The sequence below is a fragment of the Megalopta genalis genome, unplaced genomic scaffold (genome assembly GCF_051020955.1).
Source record: "Megalopta genalis isolate 19385.01 unplaced genomic scaffold, iyMegGena1_principal scaffold0037, whole genome shotgun sequence".
NCBI lineage: Eukaryota > Metazoa > Arthropoda > Insecta > Hymenoptera > Halictidae > Megalopta > Megalopta genalis.
The window spans coordinates 247,276-263,728 of NW_027476106.1; the positions used below are offsets into that span (position 1 = coordinate 247,276).

Genomic DNA, 16,453 nt, shown 5'->3' on the forward strand with positions numbered 1-16,453 from the left:
TCGGTATCGTATCGTATTGTATTAACGAAGAAAAGGTAGGTATCTACATATTTTACACGACTCGTGAAAAGGTATTCGGCTACGTGGAAACGGCGTTCGGGCCCGGCGTCGAGCGGCCACCCGACGAAACGAAAAAGAACAAGGCCGAACCGCGAACGCGACATCTCGTCGACTCGATCCCGTATAAATACTACAACGCGCGTGATCCGCGATGAAAACGAAACGAAACGAAACTAAACTAAGCGGAACGAAACGAAACGAAACGAAACGAAACGAAGCGGTTCAGGTCGTTGCGGTTCGATCGCGGAAACCGAGAAACACCGGGCTCTCTGGCGCGAGGATGAACTCGAACTGTAAACCAAGCTCCTCCTCCGCGACAATCTCGAATTCTCGGATAATCTGGGGAAGAAAAGAATCGCGTTAGACGTCGTTTCGCGAATCGTTGTTACCCGCCGCCGTCTTCTTTCGTTACCGTTTTCCCAAGAGGCTGCGAACGTTCGTTCGCCGATCGCGCGACGGAGACCGACGGGACAACGGGGATTTACGGTTCGTACCTTTGCCAGGACGAGCTGCAACGCGAGCTCGACGAAACGTTTCCCCGGACATATCCTTCTTCCCGTCCCGAAAGGCGCGACCAGCATCGGCGAATGGGGAGCGAGGGGAGCCAGCCATCTCTCGGGCAAGTATTCCGCGGCGTCCTTAAAGTTCTCTTCGTCGAGACCGGCTATCCAAGTGTGCAGTATCACCAAGGTCTGCGAGGCGAAGAAAAGTATCGGCGATGAGAGAGAGAGAGAGAGAGGAACGTCGACTCTCGCCGACGGTCGTGCGCGTCGATCGAGAAACTCACCCCTGCGGCAAGATGATATCCGGCGAGCTGGATGGGCTCGTCCAGGATTCGTGCGACGCACGTCGTCGTGGGCATCGCGCTGCGGGCAAACGAGTCGACGAATCAACGAGAGAGTCCACGAATTCGAAATACGTACAAATGTGAATTTGCCGCGAGACGCGAAGAAGGGTGGACGCACCGGAAAGCTTCGGTTATGCAGGCGCGCAGATACTTGGCCTTCCGAAGGTCCTCGACGGCCAGGTCGCAGCCGGGCGGAGCCAACGTGCGGGCTTCTTCGTAGAGCCGAGCTTGGACCGGTGGGTTGCGGCCGATCAGATGGAACAGGAAGACCAGAGTGTTGCCGAGCTGCGAGCGGCCGAGAACGAAAAATCGCGAGGACGCGCGATGGCGCGTGTGGATGAGAGAGAGAGAAGAAGAAGAAAAGAAAGAAAATCGTTCCGGAAGATCGATCGATCGTCGAGCGCTCACCGTGTGGATCCCGGCCGCGATGAAGTCGACGATCGCCGCCTTCTTGTCCCGCATGTCCAGATTCTTTTGCCCCAGAATCGACTGAAAGACCGCCTCCACGGATTCGTCTCTGGCGTCGTCCCGCTTCTCGCGAATGGTCGCCTCGACGATCTCCGAGATGATGCTGAAACGGCAACGCGGAAGCTAGAATCGGGACGCCTCGGCGACGCTTTTCGACGTCGGTGTTCGATCGGCCTCTCTCGCACACCTGTATATCGCGTCCTCGCTCTCGATCAGCTGCTTGTACGCGGACGTCGGCAACAGCTTCCAAAGCGGCAGGCCGTAAAAGGCGTCGCGCGAGGCGGTGAAGTGAACCCGGACGGCTTCCGCCAGTCTCGAGGAGACCGTCTTGCTCGAGTCGGACTTCAGGAAGCCGAGGTGTCGGCCGAGGATCAGCGTGCAAGTACCTGAGAAGAGAGAACGCGAAAGCGACGAACGACGAGAGCGGGTTAAAGCGGGTTGGGGGAGAAGCGGTCGGGAAACGACCGAAACGCTTCGGCGGCCGGCTTACTTTCCAGTCCCATCTTGTAGGCGAGTTCCTCGAATCCCGTTACTCGGTACCCGGCCGTTCTTCGGCGACGAATCAGATCGACGAAGGAGTCGGCGACGGTGTTCAACGCCGGGAAGAAACCGAGGACGGTGCTGGCCCCCGTCAGCTCCGACGTGAGCGCTGTCCGAAGATCGTGCCACAGTTTGCCCTGTCTGTCGAAAATTCTCGTCGGTGCTCCGTCGATTCGACTCGCGTTTGTTTCGTCGACGCGCGCCAACCACCGTTTTCGTATCGCGTGTTCAGAGGCCGCGACGGATTCGAACGCGGGTCGTCTCTAAAAAGTTGGCGCGTCTCTCTCCGCGCGCGCGACAGAACATGGAACGATTCGAGAATACCGATCGAAGAGACGCGCGAACTCGACCTTGCGTTCGAACTCGACTTCGACCTCGACCTCGACCTCGACCGAGTCGGACGAGCCGACGCGGCGGCTCGCGGCGGTTCGACTACTCACTCGTTGACCAGGCCAAGATTCGTGTAACGATCGCGACGGTTTCGCCGGTAGTAGGATATCACCTCTTGCGGAGGACGAAGCGGATACCGCGAGCTTCGTCGGAGAACGGCTTCGATGTCGGGGCGGGAGAACACCGAGATCACCGGGAAGTTCCACAGTCCCTCTTCCTTGCACAGCGGCCCGTAACGTCGATGCAGATCTATTCTTGAATTAGAAACAGCGGGCTGAGTTCAACCGCATCCTCCGGGATGCGCGCGGAGGGGCCGCGCAGGACATCGCGGCCTTACCTTTGTAAGCCTCGTGGATCTTGTTCAACCGATAGCTACCGAACCACGAGAATATCCATCTGGTGCCGAAGATCGGCAGCGGGTACGGGCCCGGCACGTCGGACACCGTCTTGCAGCTTCCATCGCCTCCCTCGCTTCCCTCGGGCTCCTCCTCGGTCGGAGCTGTCGATCGCCGTGAACGATTCAACCGACGAGCACGGACGACGCCGCGCTCGGACGATCCAATTTCCCTTCTCCCTTTCCCCGCGACGACGAAGCTACTGCGCGAGCGACGTTTCGCGTTCGAGCCTCGCGCTTTCTCAATCGTTCGCCGCGCGAGCGCGAGAAAGTCGTCTCTAAGGTCGAAGGACGGGAGAACAGCGCGACCTTGTCGCGCATAACCGCGAGCGCCGCGCTTAGAAAGGGGGACCGTGACCGTAAGCCCACGAGCTGCGAGCTGCGAGCCGTGAGCGAAGAGCGAAGAGCGAAGAGCGGCGCGGCGCGGGACGGTGCGGCACCGAGTCGCTTCAAATTGAAGGTCAAGCGCCTTCGAACACGCCTCTGCGAGTACAATTTTCTCACTTCCTTTCTCTCTTTCCTTTGCTCTTTCCTCGTCGGCTCTCGGACGCCGTGGACCGCGCGCGAACGGCGAACGGCGAACGGCGGCGCATGCCAGCCGCGCGAGAGCGCACGAAAAGTTCGTAAAACGCGAAAAGCCGCGCGGCGCGGCGGACCGCGCGAACGGAAATTTTACCCACTACGAGCGAAACTCACCATTTTTCCTGTGAAACGCTCCGGTCCGGAACCACCAAGCGGGCCGATAGCCGGTCGCGAGGATCAGAACGGCCAGAAGCGTCGCGGCGAACGCCTCGAACCAGGCGATCGAAAGGAACATCTAGGAACGCTGCGACGACGTTATTCCTGCGGGAACGATCCAAACTGCTGTTTACCGTTCGCTCTCGGTCGTCTTCCTCTCCGCGATTCCGCGATCCGGCACCACCACCGGCACCACCACCGGCACCACCACCGGCACCACCACCGGCACCACCACCGGCACCACCACCGGCTCCGAAAACAGTCCCCTGCAATCTCTCGATTTACGATCGCGAACGCGAGACTCGAGGCGCGAGAAATCGTGCGGAAAATCGTTCGAAGGAATCGGAGATTCTCGTATATCGCGAATCACAGACGCGGACGAAATCGGACGAACGAAACGAAACGAAACGAGATTGAACCGAACGCGAGCGGTGGGTGGGCTCTCGAGGCACGTCGCGCCGTGCCGCGCCGCGCCGCGAACAGAGACCGAAAAAACTGACGAGTCGCCGGTTCTTCGGGCGAGATTGCCCCGGCGTTATTTATGGACCGCGTTTCTTCTATATAGCAAGAATACGCGCAATACGTATTTGCAACGCGTCGATAACGCGTGTCGCCGCGATGACCCGGCGTGGCGCGGCGCGGCGAGGCGCGGCTGCCGCTTCTGCGTCGAGTCGCTAATCTCCGGAGCCGTTGGACGGATCGCCGGAGCCGACGCTCTCGAATGCGCCGGCACAACGGCGCGTTTCGTGGTGTTCGAGGAGCGACGCGACCGCTCGTCGCGTATTTCCTCGGTCGACGGACGGCCGCGTCGCCTCGCCTCGCCTCGCCTCGCCTCGCCACGCCTCGCGTTCCAACTTTAACGCGAACGACGCCCGCGTCGCCGATGCCGCGACCTTCTCCAAAGTATCCGCTTCGCGAACCGCTTTCCCGTTTCGCGCGGCGAACGCGAAAATATTTTTCCCCGCGTGCCGCGGAGTCGCGCGAACCGACGCGTCCGTGTTATCTGGGAACGTCTCCGATCGATCGTGTGCTCGGTGTACTCGGATGAGTCGGCGAAACGTCGCCGCCGATCGGTTCGACAACAAACAGCGATTCGCTTCGATTCAACGGTCGCTCGTCGAAGGATTTTCGAAACCGGCGAGAGCGCGCCTCGTCGAATTTGGAGAACCCTGGCACGAACTTGACCTAGGAATCGACGTTTCTCGATTTTGCCCGACGACTCGACGTCGCTGAAACCTTCCTCCGTCCTCGGAACCGCGGGTATCGTCCGCGAACCTTCGCCCTTTAACCTTCGTGCTCCCGATTTTAATCGGTTCTCGGCGCCGAGTCGACGGAAATCGCGTCAAGAAGGTAAGCGAATGAAAATATTGCGGAGAGAGACGATATTTAGAGCGGATACGCGTATACCCTCGCAACGAATCGACGCGCAAGATTTGCCGAGGCGCGATAAGAAACGCGCCGGATCGACGCGACGCGACTCGAGGGACGGACGAGAGGACTCGCTTTGTTTCTATACGAACGTATGTACCTATTCCGGCGAAAGTCGACGCGAACGTTTGCCGACGTTATTATCGAGGAGCCAACGTGTAAATACGCGTATGTTATCTGGCTCGGTGCTTTCGGAGAGCGCGATTAGCGAAACGAGAAAGAGTCGAACGCGGCCTATCGGAAGCTCGTCGCCGATCGCTGGATTTCGATTCCTTTTCGGTTACAGGATCGTACAAATTTCAGCCACGATTATATCCGCGCTTTCCAAGTTTCCACGGATTTTAACGAACCGCGAGCAGTATTTTCAACGTCGCGTCGCCGCTCGACCGACTTCTTCGAACGGACGACGAGCGGAGGAACGCGGACCTCGCGTACCGTTTATAATTTCGACGAACCGTATCTTTCGGCTTCGGGTACTGGAATACCCCGATCCCGTCGATTCGTTCGTCCCAAACATTTACGATTCTTCGCGTTTCTCGCGACGAAATACGCGGTCGTTGAAACGGCTCGTTTTTAACGTAAAAGAGTACGATATTTTCTTTAACATATTTCGATCGTAGGTACCGTTTCATTTTCACCAAAACACCACGATGTCGCAGACATTTTTAACGATCCGACAAAATAATGTTTTTGCAACGAAAGCTAGTCGATATTCGCTATTTCGCGTATTAGAATATAAAAGCTTCCGAAAAAAGAACTTTCTTCTATAAAAAATGCTGGTCGCCTTGATATATATATATATATATATTTGATACGTCGACGCATATTTCCGACTCGATAATATTCTAGCCGGCGTCGAGACGAATTCAACGACCCATCGTACCGTAACGACGCCGAGATCGTTCGAGCCGAAGAAAGCGAATTCTCGCTCCAGCGTGGTTCGCTGCGAACGCTACTTATCCTCCGATCGAACGTTGCGCGCGAGGTTGATTCGATTTTCTTTGTCCGAGCAATGGAAAATCGTAAAAATCGATCCTGAAAGCAAATCCATTTCCGAGCTTCGTTAGCAAATTGCCGGACCGTTCGGTCCCGTATCGCGTTCTGCACGCCGGCACGGTGGCACGCGAACCGAGAATCACCGTTCGGAAACGTACTCTCGAAGAGCATCCGAACCCGGAAACGCTCGGATCCGTGATTCGAGATTCAAGATCCGAGATCGGAGAGCGAGCCGAACTCGCAAACTCGCGTGACGAGTACAAACGAGCGAACGATAATGATACGTTCTTCTACTTACGGAGTCCAGGTGTGCGTAGTCCAGGGAACCGTTAAAAGGAAACGCCGAACGTCCTCGTGGCTATCGTTCTCGCGGACGGCGATGGTTATAATTTTGGAAGCACCGAAGACGATAATGATTACGACGATACGACGGCGACGATGATAGCGATGGCGATGGCGATGGCGATCGTGATGGCGATGCGACGGTGATGACGATTACGACGATGACGAAAATAGTGGTGGCGGCGGCGGCGACGATAGCGGTGGTAGCGGTTCCAGCAGCGGTAGTGGTGGTGGTGGTTGTAGCTTCGGTAGCGGTGGTTTCAACGACGACGGTGGTGGCGATCGTGGCAGTGGTCGTAGCGTAGCGGTGAAATTGGTAGCGGTAGCGGTAGAGGCAGCGCGGTAGCGGTAGAGTCGACCGTAACCGATAAGAAGAGAAATTCGACTGCGAACGAACGCAAGGACGAAGGAACGAGAGAACGGCCGATAGATCGCGAATAACGTTCGATTCGCGATAACGGGCCGGAGGAAAACGCTCGGAACGGTTCTAGACGAGATTCGCGAGCGCGCGCCGCATCGAATCTTCGAACGCGCGGCCGACGAGCAAATTCGACGAGGCGAATCCAACGACGATCGAGACCGATCCGGAACAGCGGCGAGCGGCGGACGGGATACCGATCGAGCGGTTAATCGGCAGGTAGCGGCGCCGTCGACGAATTCGATCTACGAATCGACGGTATCTCGATCGGCTTCGAATATCGATATGGGAAACGGAAAGCAGCGTCGAGAGCGGACGTCGAGGGCCCGGTCCGTGATCGCGTTCGCGTCCGCGTCCGTGTTCGTATCCGTGTTCGTGTACGTGTCCGTGTCCGTGTCCGTCGCCGCTCTCGAAGACGAACTTTATTATCTGCCCTGTTAGCTGTCCTCTGTTTACACGCGCCGTTGCGCCGCCGCGACTTTGCGGCGCAAGTTGGTCCCCCCTCGTGCCGTCTTCCGGACGTCGCTACCCTACCCTACTCTACCATGCCCTGCTCTGCTCTGCTCTGTTCAGCTCTGCTCCGTTCAGCTCTGCTTTGCTCTGTTCAGCTATGCCTTTCCATGCCATGCCGATCTTCTTCGACTCGCGAAACTATCGGAGGGGGTTGTTTCGCGATCGGTAGGAACCCGAAGAAAGAACGAGCACACGATCGCTCATGAGTTGCCGTTCGAGATCGCAGTTTCGGTCGCAGTTCTGCTTCTAGTTCTGGTTCTGGTTCTGGTTCTGGTTCTGGTTCTGACTTTGGTTCTGGTTCTGGTTCTGGTTCTGGTTCTGGTTCTGGTTCTGGTTCTGGTTCTGGTTCTGGTTCCGGTTCTGGTACTCCCGGCGAGAAACGAATTTATCAGGCGCGACGCAGCGACTCGATGCACCGACTTACCGTACCGTTGCCACCGGTGACCACGTTCGGACATGATCCCTCGAAGCGATCGCGAGCTTTTCTCGTCGACCGCTCGCGAGATACGGCCAGAGATATCGCGAGAGAAAATTTTGTAATCGCGCGCGCCGTGCGAAATTAAAGCGAATTTCAGGTTTGAAACGGCAAAAACGAAATCGAACCCGGCCGATGCGTCGGGTACACGTGGCACGCGTGGAACACGTGGAACGTGTGGCACTCCTTTACGAGACGCGAGACGCGAGACGCGAGAGACGAGAGACGAGAGACGAGAGCGAGGCGAGCGCGCGTGCGAGCGTACGAGCGCGAGAAACGCGCGCGCGCTACGCTCCGACGGTGTTCGACGCGACGCGACGACTCGACCTATCGCAGCCGCGTCGAAGATGATCGGCCGACGGTGACCAACCAGGAAGCGATCGCGGATAACTGGTCGCTCGCCGGAATTCTGTCCGGAGCGATTACGCGTTCCTCCTGCCGTCTGTTTTAATATCGGAATCCTCCTTGGAACTCGTTTCGCGTTGTGTCATTAATTCAGGAATTTTCTCGGCTCCGAGCGCGCGCGCCCGCGCGCGCGCGTACTTCCTGAATCCGATCGGTGTCCGCGAGAGCGTTCTCGCCGGCCGATCGCTTCTGCCGCGATCGAAAGAACGCGCCTCCCTTGCCACACTCGTTTTATCTACCGTTGCTCCGACTCCGATTCGTCGTACATGGGAACGCCGGTGAAAACGAACGGTAGAACTTCCGCGAAGACGTCCATGTCCGGATACAGGCTGCGTCCGATGCTTTCGATCATCGCCAAGCTCAGGATCACGGTGCTGAACGATCCGTCCTGCTTCACGCCGTGCCGAATCATCGCTGAAAATAATTCGCTCATGACCGTGTTCACGTTCACCTGAAACAGTCGCGTGGATTATAAGCGCGTATCGAAGCGAAACGCGAAATAACTCGACCTCCTCGAATATTTAGCCGGTATCTCGTAATGGGAAGAAACGACGCGCCGAAACGTTTTTGAACTTTTCGCGTTCGAAGACGCGCGGTTGCGCGACAGCTCGACGATGGATCGGTCTCGACCCGACCTATCGCGCAACGACCATGGAAATATGTTCCTTTCGAAAAGAATTGCAACGTGAACGAATATCAAATATTTCTTCTTCCTATTACAAAACGAAACCGAGGTACGTCCGAGACGGCCAAGTTATTTCGTCTCACCCCGCGCGTGTCGTTTCCGATTCCGATTACGTTCGCTTTGCTGCTCAGATGAGTGTCGACGATCCTCCTCAACGTCGTTTTAAAACCGTCCGGGTCGGGACACGCTTGCGAGCTGTGTTCGAGAATGTACTCCGCCGCCAGTTCACCCTAAAAGCACGATCGGTCGCGCGCGCGCGCGAGGCACGCGAGGCGTATTCGTTATTCGTTTTCGTTTCCTGCGAAAAGAAAGAGAAAGAAAACGAGAAAAAGAGAGAAAGAGAGAAAGAGAGAAAGAGGACGACCGCGAGCGTACGCACATTGCCCAGCAATACCGAGCGAAACACGTCTCTGAGATTTCGCTGACATCGAGCGTTCAACGACACCACCAAACCGCAATCGAGGATGATCAAGCGCGGATCGATCGTCCGGTGATCGCGATCGATGAACCTCCGCAGCCAGGACAGCGTTCCTCCGGTCGACTCGGGATCCGCTTCGACCAAGATGTTGCCAGGATGCAAGTCGCAATGTATAAAATTGTCCCTGAACACCTACGATCACCGTGTTTTCTTACAGTTTCGCGCTCTCTATCCTATTCCATTATTCCATTCTACTTTACGTATTACGCGACGGATTCCAACCATTTTCAGGATCGTTTTCATTCCTATCCTCGCCAACTTCTCTTGCAGCTCGACGTCTTCGTTCTCGAGGTAATCCGAGATGGAGGAGCCCTCGTGGAAACTCTCCACGAGCACGTCTCGTCGCGTGAAATTCGCGTAAGCTCGTGGGAAAACGACGTCCTTCTTGTCGGAGAAGTTTGCCGAAAATTTCATCAGGTTCCTGGCTTCCCGATTCATGTCGACCTTCGCCGACGCGGACAGCAAACAGAAACAACGATCGCGATTACGCCTCGCCGGGCGCGTAAGTAGGTCTAACGAGTTGCCCTTTGGGCTAAGGCTAAATGGATCACTTGGTTTTCCATCGTGTACGAGAACTCGTCGATGCAATCGGTCAGGCTGAGCCAATAGAAATCGGGCACGATGTACGTCGCGTATTTGCAGACTCCTCTCATGATGCAGAGATCCCTTCTGGCGCGAACACACGGTGAAACGAATCGATTAGATACCAGGTTATGTCTTATCGTCGCGACACGGATCGCGTCGTCTCGCCTCGCGATCGTACCTCAATTGATCTTTAATTCCGGGATGTAGAACTTTAACCGCGACCGGCTGTAATCTCCTCCGCCGAATCGCATCTTCTTTATCGACCTCCTCGTACGCCGCCCCGTCTGAAATTTACGTTCGCCGATCTCGAGTAGACGTTCCTTGCAATTTCTCTCGTACGAGATCATGTACGTCATCGTATTTACCGATCAACGCGAGCAACGATCCCAGTTTCAAATGTTCGACAACTGTAAAAGAAAACTGTCGGTGAGCAGAGAACCATTCCTTTCCACGCAAACCGTAGACCGTACGGTTGCGGTTGTAGATTTTTACGTAGACCGCGCGCAGCGTGTGTCCGGTGCGCGCGGTCGTCCGTCGTGTCGCCTCGATCGGTCTCCGTCCGTCCGTCCGTCCGTCCGTCCGTCCCTCCGTTCGACGGTCGCTGGTTGGTCGGCCAACGCGAGTCGGCTTATCTAAGCTATTGCGTCGGCAGAACTTTCTAATTTACTTTGGACGAACGTTGGTACTCGAGGGTTTCGCACCGCTTCGACGCGAGCGTTCGAATCTACCCACGCCTTGTACACCTGTCGATCAGAGACAACGAAGATTAGACGAACGAACGATATTGTGGTTACCTGGTTAACCTTACAATCGGTCGCGTCATAGTACGATAAATACCTGAGCGCAACATCCGGATCCGATCGGCACCTTGCTCTCGAACCTGACGAATATCTCGTTCCAGTTCGGCCCGTAAATCGACTTCAGCAACTGCTTCGTGTAAAACCAAGAATGCGGCGAAACGGCGTGCTGCAACTGCGCGAGCGTGCCGCAAATGTCTTCGGGAAACAAATCTTTTCGCGTGGATGCCCACTGGCCAAACTTTATGAAAATTGGCCCGAGGAATTCTATACCTGCACAGAATTTCGAACGTATTTAGACGATCGACGCGAAGAATAAGTTCCTTTCGAACGGTCAAACGCTTTCGATTCGATCGTTACTTTTCAGAAGAATGATCGGGAAAGCGTGTCTACAAGTGACACGCGTGACCAAATAAGCGACAGCTAGTCCAACGGCGACGGATCCGATCACGAACGCTCTTGCCGCGATCGAAACGGCGTTCCGAATTCCGGTCAAGAAATTTTCCCGGTCCTCGGCCGTTCCTGTCGCGACCGAGTCGTTCTCGTGGATCAAGGTGCGTCGCTCGGACTCGTAAGAGAGTATCAAAACAGCTTCGACGACGCGCTTCGAGCCCTCGCAGCCGATCTGTCTCATCGCGGTGGCGTGCCGAAGTCGAATCGCGTCCACGTATTCCATTCTACGCCTGTAATTCGGTTCCGTAGTTCGCCAACTATCCCGTCGACTCCAAGCGAGTCTCGTCGCGCGGGCCAATCTCGACAAGTTCGAACGAGATCCCATCTCGCTGGTCTTCGTACAGGCAAACGACAACCTCCGATTTTATTTTCTAATCGATCGAATTCGAGGATTCGAGGTTCGCCGACAAAATATCAAATTTCATTTCCCCCGATCGGTGTAGACCGATTCATCGCAAATTCCGAGGGAACTCCGACGTGCGGTCGCGCAAAAAACTGTGGCCATAGAATATCAACTTTCTATCGGTTGCATCGCGATTCTTCGAACGGCTAAATTGCCGAAGCGTTTTCAACGGCCGATCGTCCTGTCTTTTGTTAATATGCGTACACGGTACACGGTACTGCTCGATCGACTCTTAAAATGTACTATTTCCATGTTCTCGAATGCACAGGTTAGCACGTAATATGTGCGCTTTTACGATCGAAAATCTCGGAAGAGATTCTTAGCAACGTGCCTATAAAAACTTTTCACACGTTCTAGTTCAAATCAATCGGTTACGTACGATTTTCCGTTTCGTGTCTTGCCATTGAATATTGGAACAAATTCCAGACTCTAGCTCCAGCGCGAATTTTCTACCCGTTTAAATCGCCCGAATAACGCCAGTCCGTGCAGCGACAAAACGATCGAACCGTTTTCCAAAATTCGTTCAACGTTCGAACACGGATGGCGCCGCCGTACAAAACCCGTTGAAATTCGAATGCCGTTGCTCCTCGGTCGGTTCAGTCTTCGCTACAAAAAGCATTGTTATACATATGTACATAAGATGTAAATAGGGCATTAGAATCAATTAGAATTTACAACTTAACTACATTTACAATTTACAACTTAAGTACATCCAGAAGAATCCTTCGTTGTTTGCTCCAACTCTCTCTCTCTCTGGTATTCTACAACTTCTAGCATATTCTAATTATGTGTCTCCGTAACAACAAATATATTTTACACGTTATTTAGCACGACATCGATGCATTCGTGCGAAATAAGTCACACGGACGAGAAATCTCGGCCATCTCGCTTTACCGTGATCGCGGTCGCACTCTTTTCGCGTATCCGTACGCATGGCGCAATATTCGATGTTCGCAAATACGCTGGATCGCGCGGTTGAGAAACGTACGAGGCGACGAGCGACAATTACAAGTCGAATATTGCGCCGCGTGTTTCAGATGGAGCTCCAGGCGTACAGTGCATGGCGTACGGATGCGCGAAAAGAGCGTGAGGTGGCCTAGGTTTCTCGTTCGCGTGGACACTGCGCATAGAGACCGCTGGTTTCGTTCTGTCTCTCTCGATCATCTCCCGTTCTCTTTCTGAAGCAACTGCGCGAAGATGGATGCACGATAGATAAAAAGATTCTTGCATCGGGAGAAGAAAAACTCGTGAATTGGTAGACACATATATGTATGCATTTACTGCGTATGTCGCGTATGCACGTGCTACTATATATACATATATACTCTATTCAATTCTACAGGGTGTCACAAAAGTGACAGTGATCGATGAGAGACGAGATCAGCTGACGCGAGGCGACCGAGCCAATGAGCGGATCCGGGCTTCGTCCGCTCGTTGGCACGGCCGCCTCTCATTGGTCACTGTTTTTTGTTAATAACTCTTAAACAAAGCCGCGGATCGCATTTGCGCTAAGGGAAAAGTTGCTTAGAACGACCTCGGAAACCCATCGTTTCCCGATTTTGAGACACCCTGTATACTTTATATCTATGGCGAGGGTGAGCAACAGCAACGACGAGGACTGAGGAGGTGAACAGACGGAGGATTGAATTGAAATATTGGATATTCGATTATTTGTGATTATATATTTGAATTGTGCATGGACCTGCATCATGTAGCCTTGTTATCATAGATTCGACGACCTCGCAAGATTTTCTGTATATATATTAAAAAAGTTTGTTCAAATGCTTCAGGTTGATCATTCCATTTAATATATGCTGCATATCATGGATATACCTGTAAATCAACAAAATTTGACGCACATACTTGAAAGATTATCGGAAGATGAGGTTCGTAGGCTTATCCCGTCGTTTACTCTGTGGCCTGTTTCGTTAGTGCTATCCGGTTGAATATAAACTTTCACTTTGTAGATTAAAACAGGAAGAGCTTTGGAAAGTATACTTTCGAGGCAATGTCACGTGGAAGCAAAACTGCAAAATATAAGCAGGGTATTACCTAATGTTATCGTCGTGCGAGAAGAGGGTGAAAAGTTTTACAACATGATCGCACGAACCAACGAGTTGGCTAAGAATGTCAGTGCCAAGGTGAGACAGCTGGATTTAGCAAGGGTACGTTGATTCGTAACATCGACCTTCGTGCTATTAAGAACATACAATTTTCATTGTAAATATTTCACCGATAGAGCAGAGTTTGCGAATGTCAAAGACGAGTAAACGATATCCTCGATTTACAATTATGCAGCGAAGGTGTTGCTATGGCATTGTATAACGAAGATTACGAACAAGGAGCCGCGCATGTACATCGTTATCTGTCGATGGATCAACAGTTGTTAGAAAGAACAGCCGAAGATATTTCGATGGACCATACCAACATAAGCAGTTCTTTGATTACTTTACAGCAAGCGGCGTTACAACTTAGAACAGTGATTACGCATAAGTTCGACGAGGCGGTAAAATCGGAAGACCTTGCTTCCGTTGAAAGATTTTTCAAAATATTTCCTCTATTAGGAATGCATTCCGAAGGACTGAAAAAATTTTGTAGTTACCTGTGCTCCAAGGTAATGTCAAAGACAACGTATGCTTTTTCAACTACGTTATCGTGTATTTCATTAAAATCTAACCATTTGGACTCTAGTTACATGAAGCGGCGCAAAAAAATTTAAAAGCAGCTTTGGATATTAAGAGCAACGATAAAAGAGCTTCTGTTATTTTTGCCGATACTATAACATTGTTATTCGAGGGAATTGCCCGCATTGTCGAGATACACCAACCGATAATCGAAACATATTATGGACCTGGGAAATTATTAATGACAATTTCCATATTACAGAAAGAATGCGATAGGTAAGTGTGTTCTTATAATTATAGAAACGAATACATATTTACAATTCGACAATTAGTTAACGGAATTATTTGTAATTCCGGCAATTAATTTCTTCGATAGGCAAGTCAAAAAAATTATTACAGAATTTACGAAGCACAGATGCATATCTAAAAAGGTACAAATGATAAATGATCATCTACGAAAGACAAGTTCGGAAAGAGCTGATCCAAAAGAATTTGATCTGTTATTAGGAGAAATTACCATAATGCATTCACGAGCGGAGTTATATATACGTTTCTTAAGAAGAAGAGTCAAGGTAATATATTTATTTTATGTGATTTAACTTTCACATTGAATGTTTCACTAAAACTAGTACTTTCAATGTAGAACGACATCGAAATTAGTGCGCAGGACGATGCACAATACAAAGATTTAACAAATGAATTTGAAAACATAATCAGTAATTCTGACCTAGCACGTGGAATGCAAGATCTTCTGGGTGCTTACCTTGCATTGGAACGATATTTCCTTGAGGAAAGTGTAAATAAAGCATTGGGAATGGATACTTTGGACCAGGATCAACAAACATCGAGCATGGTGGACGACGTTTTCTTCATAGTACAAAAATGTGTAAGGTATTAGAAAAACCTGTAGCACAAAAATGCTGCGCGACGAATCAGATACATTTACTTTATTGAAATTCTATTAAAATTGCATTCTACAGACGTTCCATGTCCAGCTGGAGTATAGATGGTGTATGCGCGGTAGTTAATATGGCTTGTGGTATATTGGAAGGAGAGTTTGCGAACGGATTAAGAAGTCGACTGCGTCAAGGTTATCCGGCTGGATACTTGGATTTGGCTCAAGCGTACAACGCTCTCCAAACAAGCATACAACACGGTCGTTTACAAACTTCGGACACAGAACTTGCTCGTCTAATGTTTTTGGTAACATTAACTATGATTTTCAAATCTTTCTTTTAAGATATGATATTTATCATATGTATTTTACCAACGAACACAGGCTTACTTAAATAATACCGACGTTAGTATCGAATACGTTGAAACATTGTGCAAGAGTCTACATGGTGAAATAGATGCAACGTTTCCTAATATGCAAGATAAAGATCGTGGTAAAATTGACAGTTGTTTGTCTGGCCTAAAAGGTGTTATATCGATTTTACGAGCTGTCACAGACTATGGATTGGAACAGCTTCGTGTAAGTGCAGTTAAACCAAGAGTATCTCCTTGGGTAGACGCATTTTTATCCGTGGATCATCATGTTAATGAGGTAAATGACACAAGGATGTTTACATTTTGATATTTTCATTTTACTAAACTGTACAAATTTCTAGGATGATTTATTACGATATGAAACTGAAGAACCATTTGTGCAAACTCTAGTCATGAATTTAGAAGGTTTACTACGAACTTTCAAAGACAGTTTAACTGCGTCAAATTATGATGCTTTAATCGGCCTTCTCACTGCCGAAGTCACAGCTCGATTAGAAAAAGTCGTTCTAAAGTCCACATTTAACAGAGTAAGTATAACTGTCTCCATTTTTCATTTAACGCGTACTTTACCTTTAATTTTAATTGTTTAGGCAGGAGGCCTCATACTTGACAAAGAAATAAGATCGTTGGCAAGTTATTTAGCTGCTGCTACATCCTGGTCTATACGCGATAAGTTTGCAAGACTGACGCAAATGGCTACTATATTAAGCGTTGAAAAAGTGGAGGAGTTAGCCGACTATTGTGGTGCAGACGCGATAGCTTGGAGATTAACACCTGCTGAAGTTCGTCATGTTGCATCTTTAAGAACTGATTTTCGTCCAGATGATATAAAAAGACTAAAGCTTTAATTCATAATATGTCCATCATATTCTTTAATTGTATGCAATGTATTTATGAATTGTTAACAAACTCGCTCAATTATTCTGTTTTCTCTTTTTATCTACACAACATCAGAATGAACAGGACTTACGACTGTGCCCATGATAGAGTATTATTTTAGGCTGATCTGAACTTTGAATCAGTCCTGGATTTGTTCCAGATCCATTCATCTACTGGTTTTGTTTAAATATATCCAATCTCATCATTATTATAAAACAAACATTAGTCGTGTTCAGGGCTCGGTAGGACGTAGGTCTTGTTTTTAG

At 51.0% G+C, this 16,453-nt stretch overlaps 4 protein-coding genes across 10 annotated transcripts; 1 reads left to right on the plus strand and 3 right to left on the minus strand.

Moving 5' to 3' along the window:
- shd (cytochrome P450 family 24 subfamily A member shade) lies at nucleotides 1-9,528 on the minus strand. Its single transcript, XM_076527711.1, has 12 exons — nucleotides 8,254-9,528; nucleotides 6,160-6,446; nucleotides 3,396-3,542; nucleotides 2,643-2,804; nucleotides 2,356-2,554; nucleotides 1,866-2,056; nucleotides 1,563-1,761; nucleotides 1,316-1,478; nucleotides 1,026-1,192; nucleotides 848-926; nucleotides 555-752; nucleotides 1-399 (listed from the first exon to the last, which is right to left on the minus strand). The coding sequence occupies exons 3-12, from the start codon at nucleotides 3,514-3,516 to the stop codon at nucleotides 283-285; spliced, it is 1,596 nt and encodes a 531-aa protein (XP_076383826.1). The 5' UTR covers nucleotides 3,517-3,542; nucleotides 6,160-6,446; nucleotides 8,254-9,528; the 3' UTR covers nucleotides 1-282.
- On the minus strand, nucleotides 8,250-9,615 carry LOC117221400 (putative aarF domain-containing protein kinase 2). The gene is made up of 3 exons (XM_076527748.1): nucleotides 9,400-9,615; nucleotides 9,079-9,309; nucleotides 8,250-8,465 (listed from the first exon to the last, which is right to left on the minus strand). The coding sequence occupies exons 1-3, from the start codon at nucleotides 9,613-9,615 to the stop codon at nucleotides 8,250-8,252; spliced, it is 663 nt and encodes a 220-aa protein (XP_076383863.1).
- On the minus strand, nucleotides 9,538-12,045 carry LOC143258738 (putative aarF domain-containing protein kinase 2). Of its 3 annotated transcripts, none has more exons than XM_076527725.1 (6): nucleotides 11,795-12,045; nucleotides 10,600-10,832; nucleotides 10,430-10,505; nucleotides 10,128-10,169; nucleotides 9,941-10,046; nucleotides 9,538-9,846 (listed from the first exon to the last, which is right to left on the minus strand). In XM_076527725.1, exons 1-6 carry the CDS (start codon nucleotides 11,817-11,819, stop codon nucleotides 9,690-9,692), a joined length of 639 nt encoding a protein of 212 aa, XP_076383840.1. In that variant the 5' UTR covers nucleotides 11,820-12,045; the 3' UTR covers nucleotides 9,538-9,689. The 3 variants fall into 3 exon arrangements, with proteins under 3 accessions (XP_076383840.1, XP_076383839.1, XP_076383838.1); XM_076527724.1 differs by lacking the exon at nucleotides 11,795-12,045 and adding an exon at nucleotides 10,920-11,760 and having other exon boundaries at nucleotides 9,538-9,843; XM_076527723.1 differs by lacking the exon at nucleotides 11,795-12,045 and adding an exon at nucleotides 10,920-11,756.
- A 440-nt stretch (nucleotides 12,046-12,485) lies between these two features.
- Nucleotides 12,486-16,229, plus strand: Cog4 (conserved oligomeric Golgi complex subunit 4). 5 transcript variants are annotated; one of them, XM_033472330.2, is made up of 11 exons: nucleotides 12,486-12,684; nucleotides 13,206-13,301; nucleotides 13,383-13,580; nucleotides 13,655-14,029; nucleotides 14,107-14,315; nucleotides 14,416-14,611; nucleotides 14,683-14,930; nucleotides 15,020-15,242; nucleotides 15,319-15,585; nucleotides 15,650-15,835; nucleotides 15,899-16,229. In XM_033472330.2, the coding sequence occupies exons 2-11, from the start codon at nucleotides 13,227-13,229 to the stop codon at nucleotides 16,154-16,156; spliced, it is 2,235 nt and encodes a 744-aa protein (XP_033328221.2). In that variant the 5' UTR covers nucleotides 12,486-12,684; nucleotides 13,206-13,226; the 3' UTR covers nucleotides 16,157-16,229. The 5 variants fall into 5 exon arrangements, with proteins under 5 accessions (XP_033328221.2, XP_033328219.2, XP_033328218.2 ...); XM_033472328.2 differs by lacking the exon at nucleotides 12,486-12,684 and adding an exon at nucleotides 12,726-13,088; XM_033472327.2 differs by lacking the exon at nucleotides 12,486-12,684 and adding an exon at nucleotides 12,727-13,041.
- The last annotated feature ends 224 nt before the right edge of the window (nucleotides 16,230-16,453 follow it).

Excerpts from the sequence above, each read along its gene's own strand:
- Cog4 (XM_033472330.2), top strand. The coding sequence starts at position 13,227 with ATGCTGCATATCATGGATATACCTGTAAATCAACAAAATTTGACGCAC. Across the intron at positions 14,030-14,106 it reads GTAGTTACCTGTGCTCCAAG|TTACATGAAGCGGCGCAAAA; the intron begins GTAATGTCAAAG and ends TTTGGACTCTAG. Across the intron at positions 15,836-15,898 it reads TAAAGTCCACATTTAACAGA|GCAGGAGGCCTCATACTTGA; the intron begins GTAAGTATAACT and ends TTAATTGTTTAG.
- shd (XM_076527711.1), bottom strand. The coding sequence starts at position 3,516 with ATGTTCCTTTCGATCGCCTGGTTCGAGGCGTTCGCCGCGACGCTTCTG. Across the intron at positions 2,555-2,642 it reads GATCCACGAGGCTTACAAAG|ATCTGCATCGACGTTACGGG; the intron begins GTAAGGCCGCGA and ends ATTCAAGAATAG. Across the intron at positions 927-1,025 it reads TGCATAACCGAAGCTTTCCG|CGCGATGCCCACGACGACGT; the intron begins GTGCGTCCACCC and ends GTTTGCCCGCAG.
- LOC117221400 (XM_076527748.1), bottom strand. The coding sequence starts at position 9,615 with ATGAATCGGGAAGCCAGGAACCTGATGAAATTTTCGGCAAACTTCTCC. Across the intron at positions 9,310-9,399 it reads TGAAAACGATCCTGAAAATG|GTGTTCAGGGACAATTTTAT; the intron begins GTTGGAATCCGT and ends CGGTGATCGTAG. Across the intron at positions 8,466-9,078 it reads GCTCGGTATTGCTGGGCAAT|GTGAACGTGAACACGGTCAT; the intron begins GTGCGTACGCTC and ends CGACTGTTTCAG.
- LOC143258738 (XM_076527723.1), bottom strand. The coding sequence starts at position 11,337 with ATGGGATCTCGTTCGAACTTGTCGAGATTGGCCCGCGCGACGAGACTC. Across the intron at positions 10,170-10,429 it reads AGTACCAACGTTCGTCCAAA|TTGTCGAACATTTGAAACTG; the intron begins GTAAATTAGAAA and ends TTTCTTTTACAG. Across the intron at positions 9,847-9,940 it reads GGAATTAAAGATCAATTGAG|AAGGGATCTCTGCATCATGA; the intron begins GTACGATCGCGA and ends TGTTCGCGCCAG.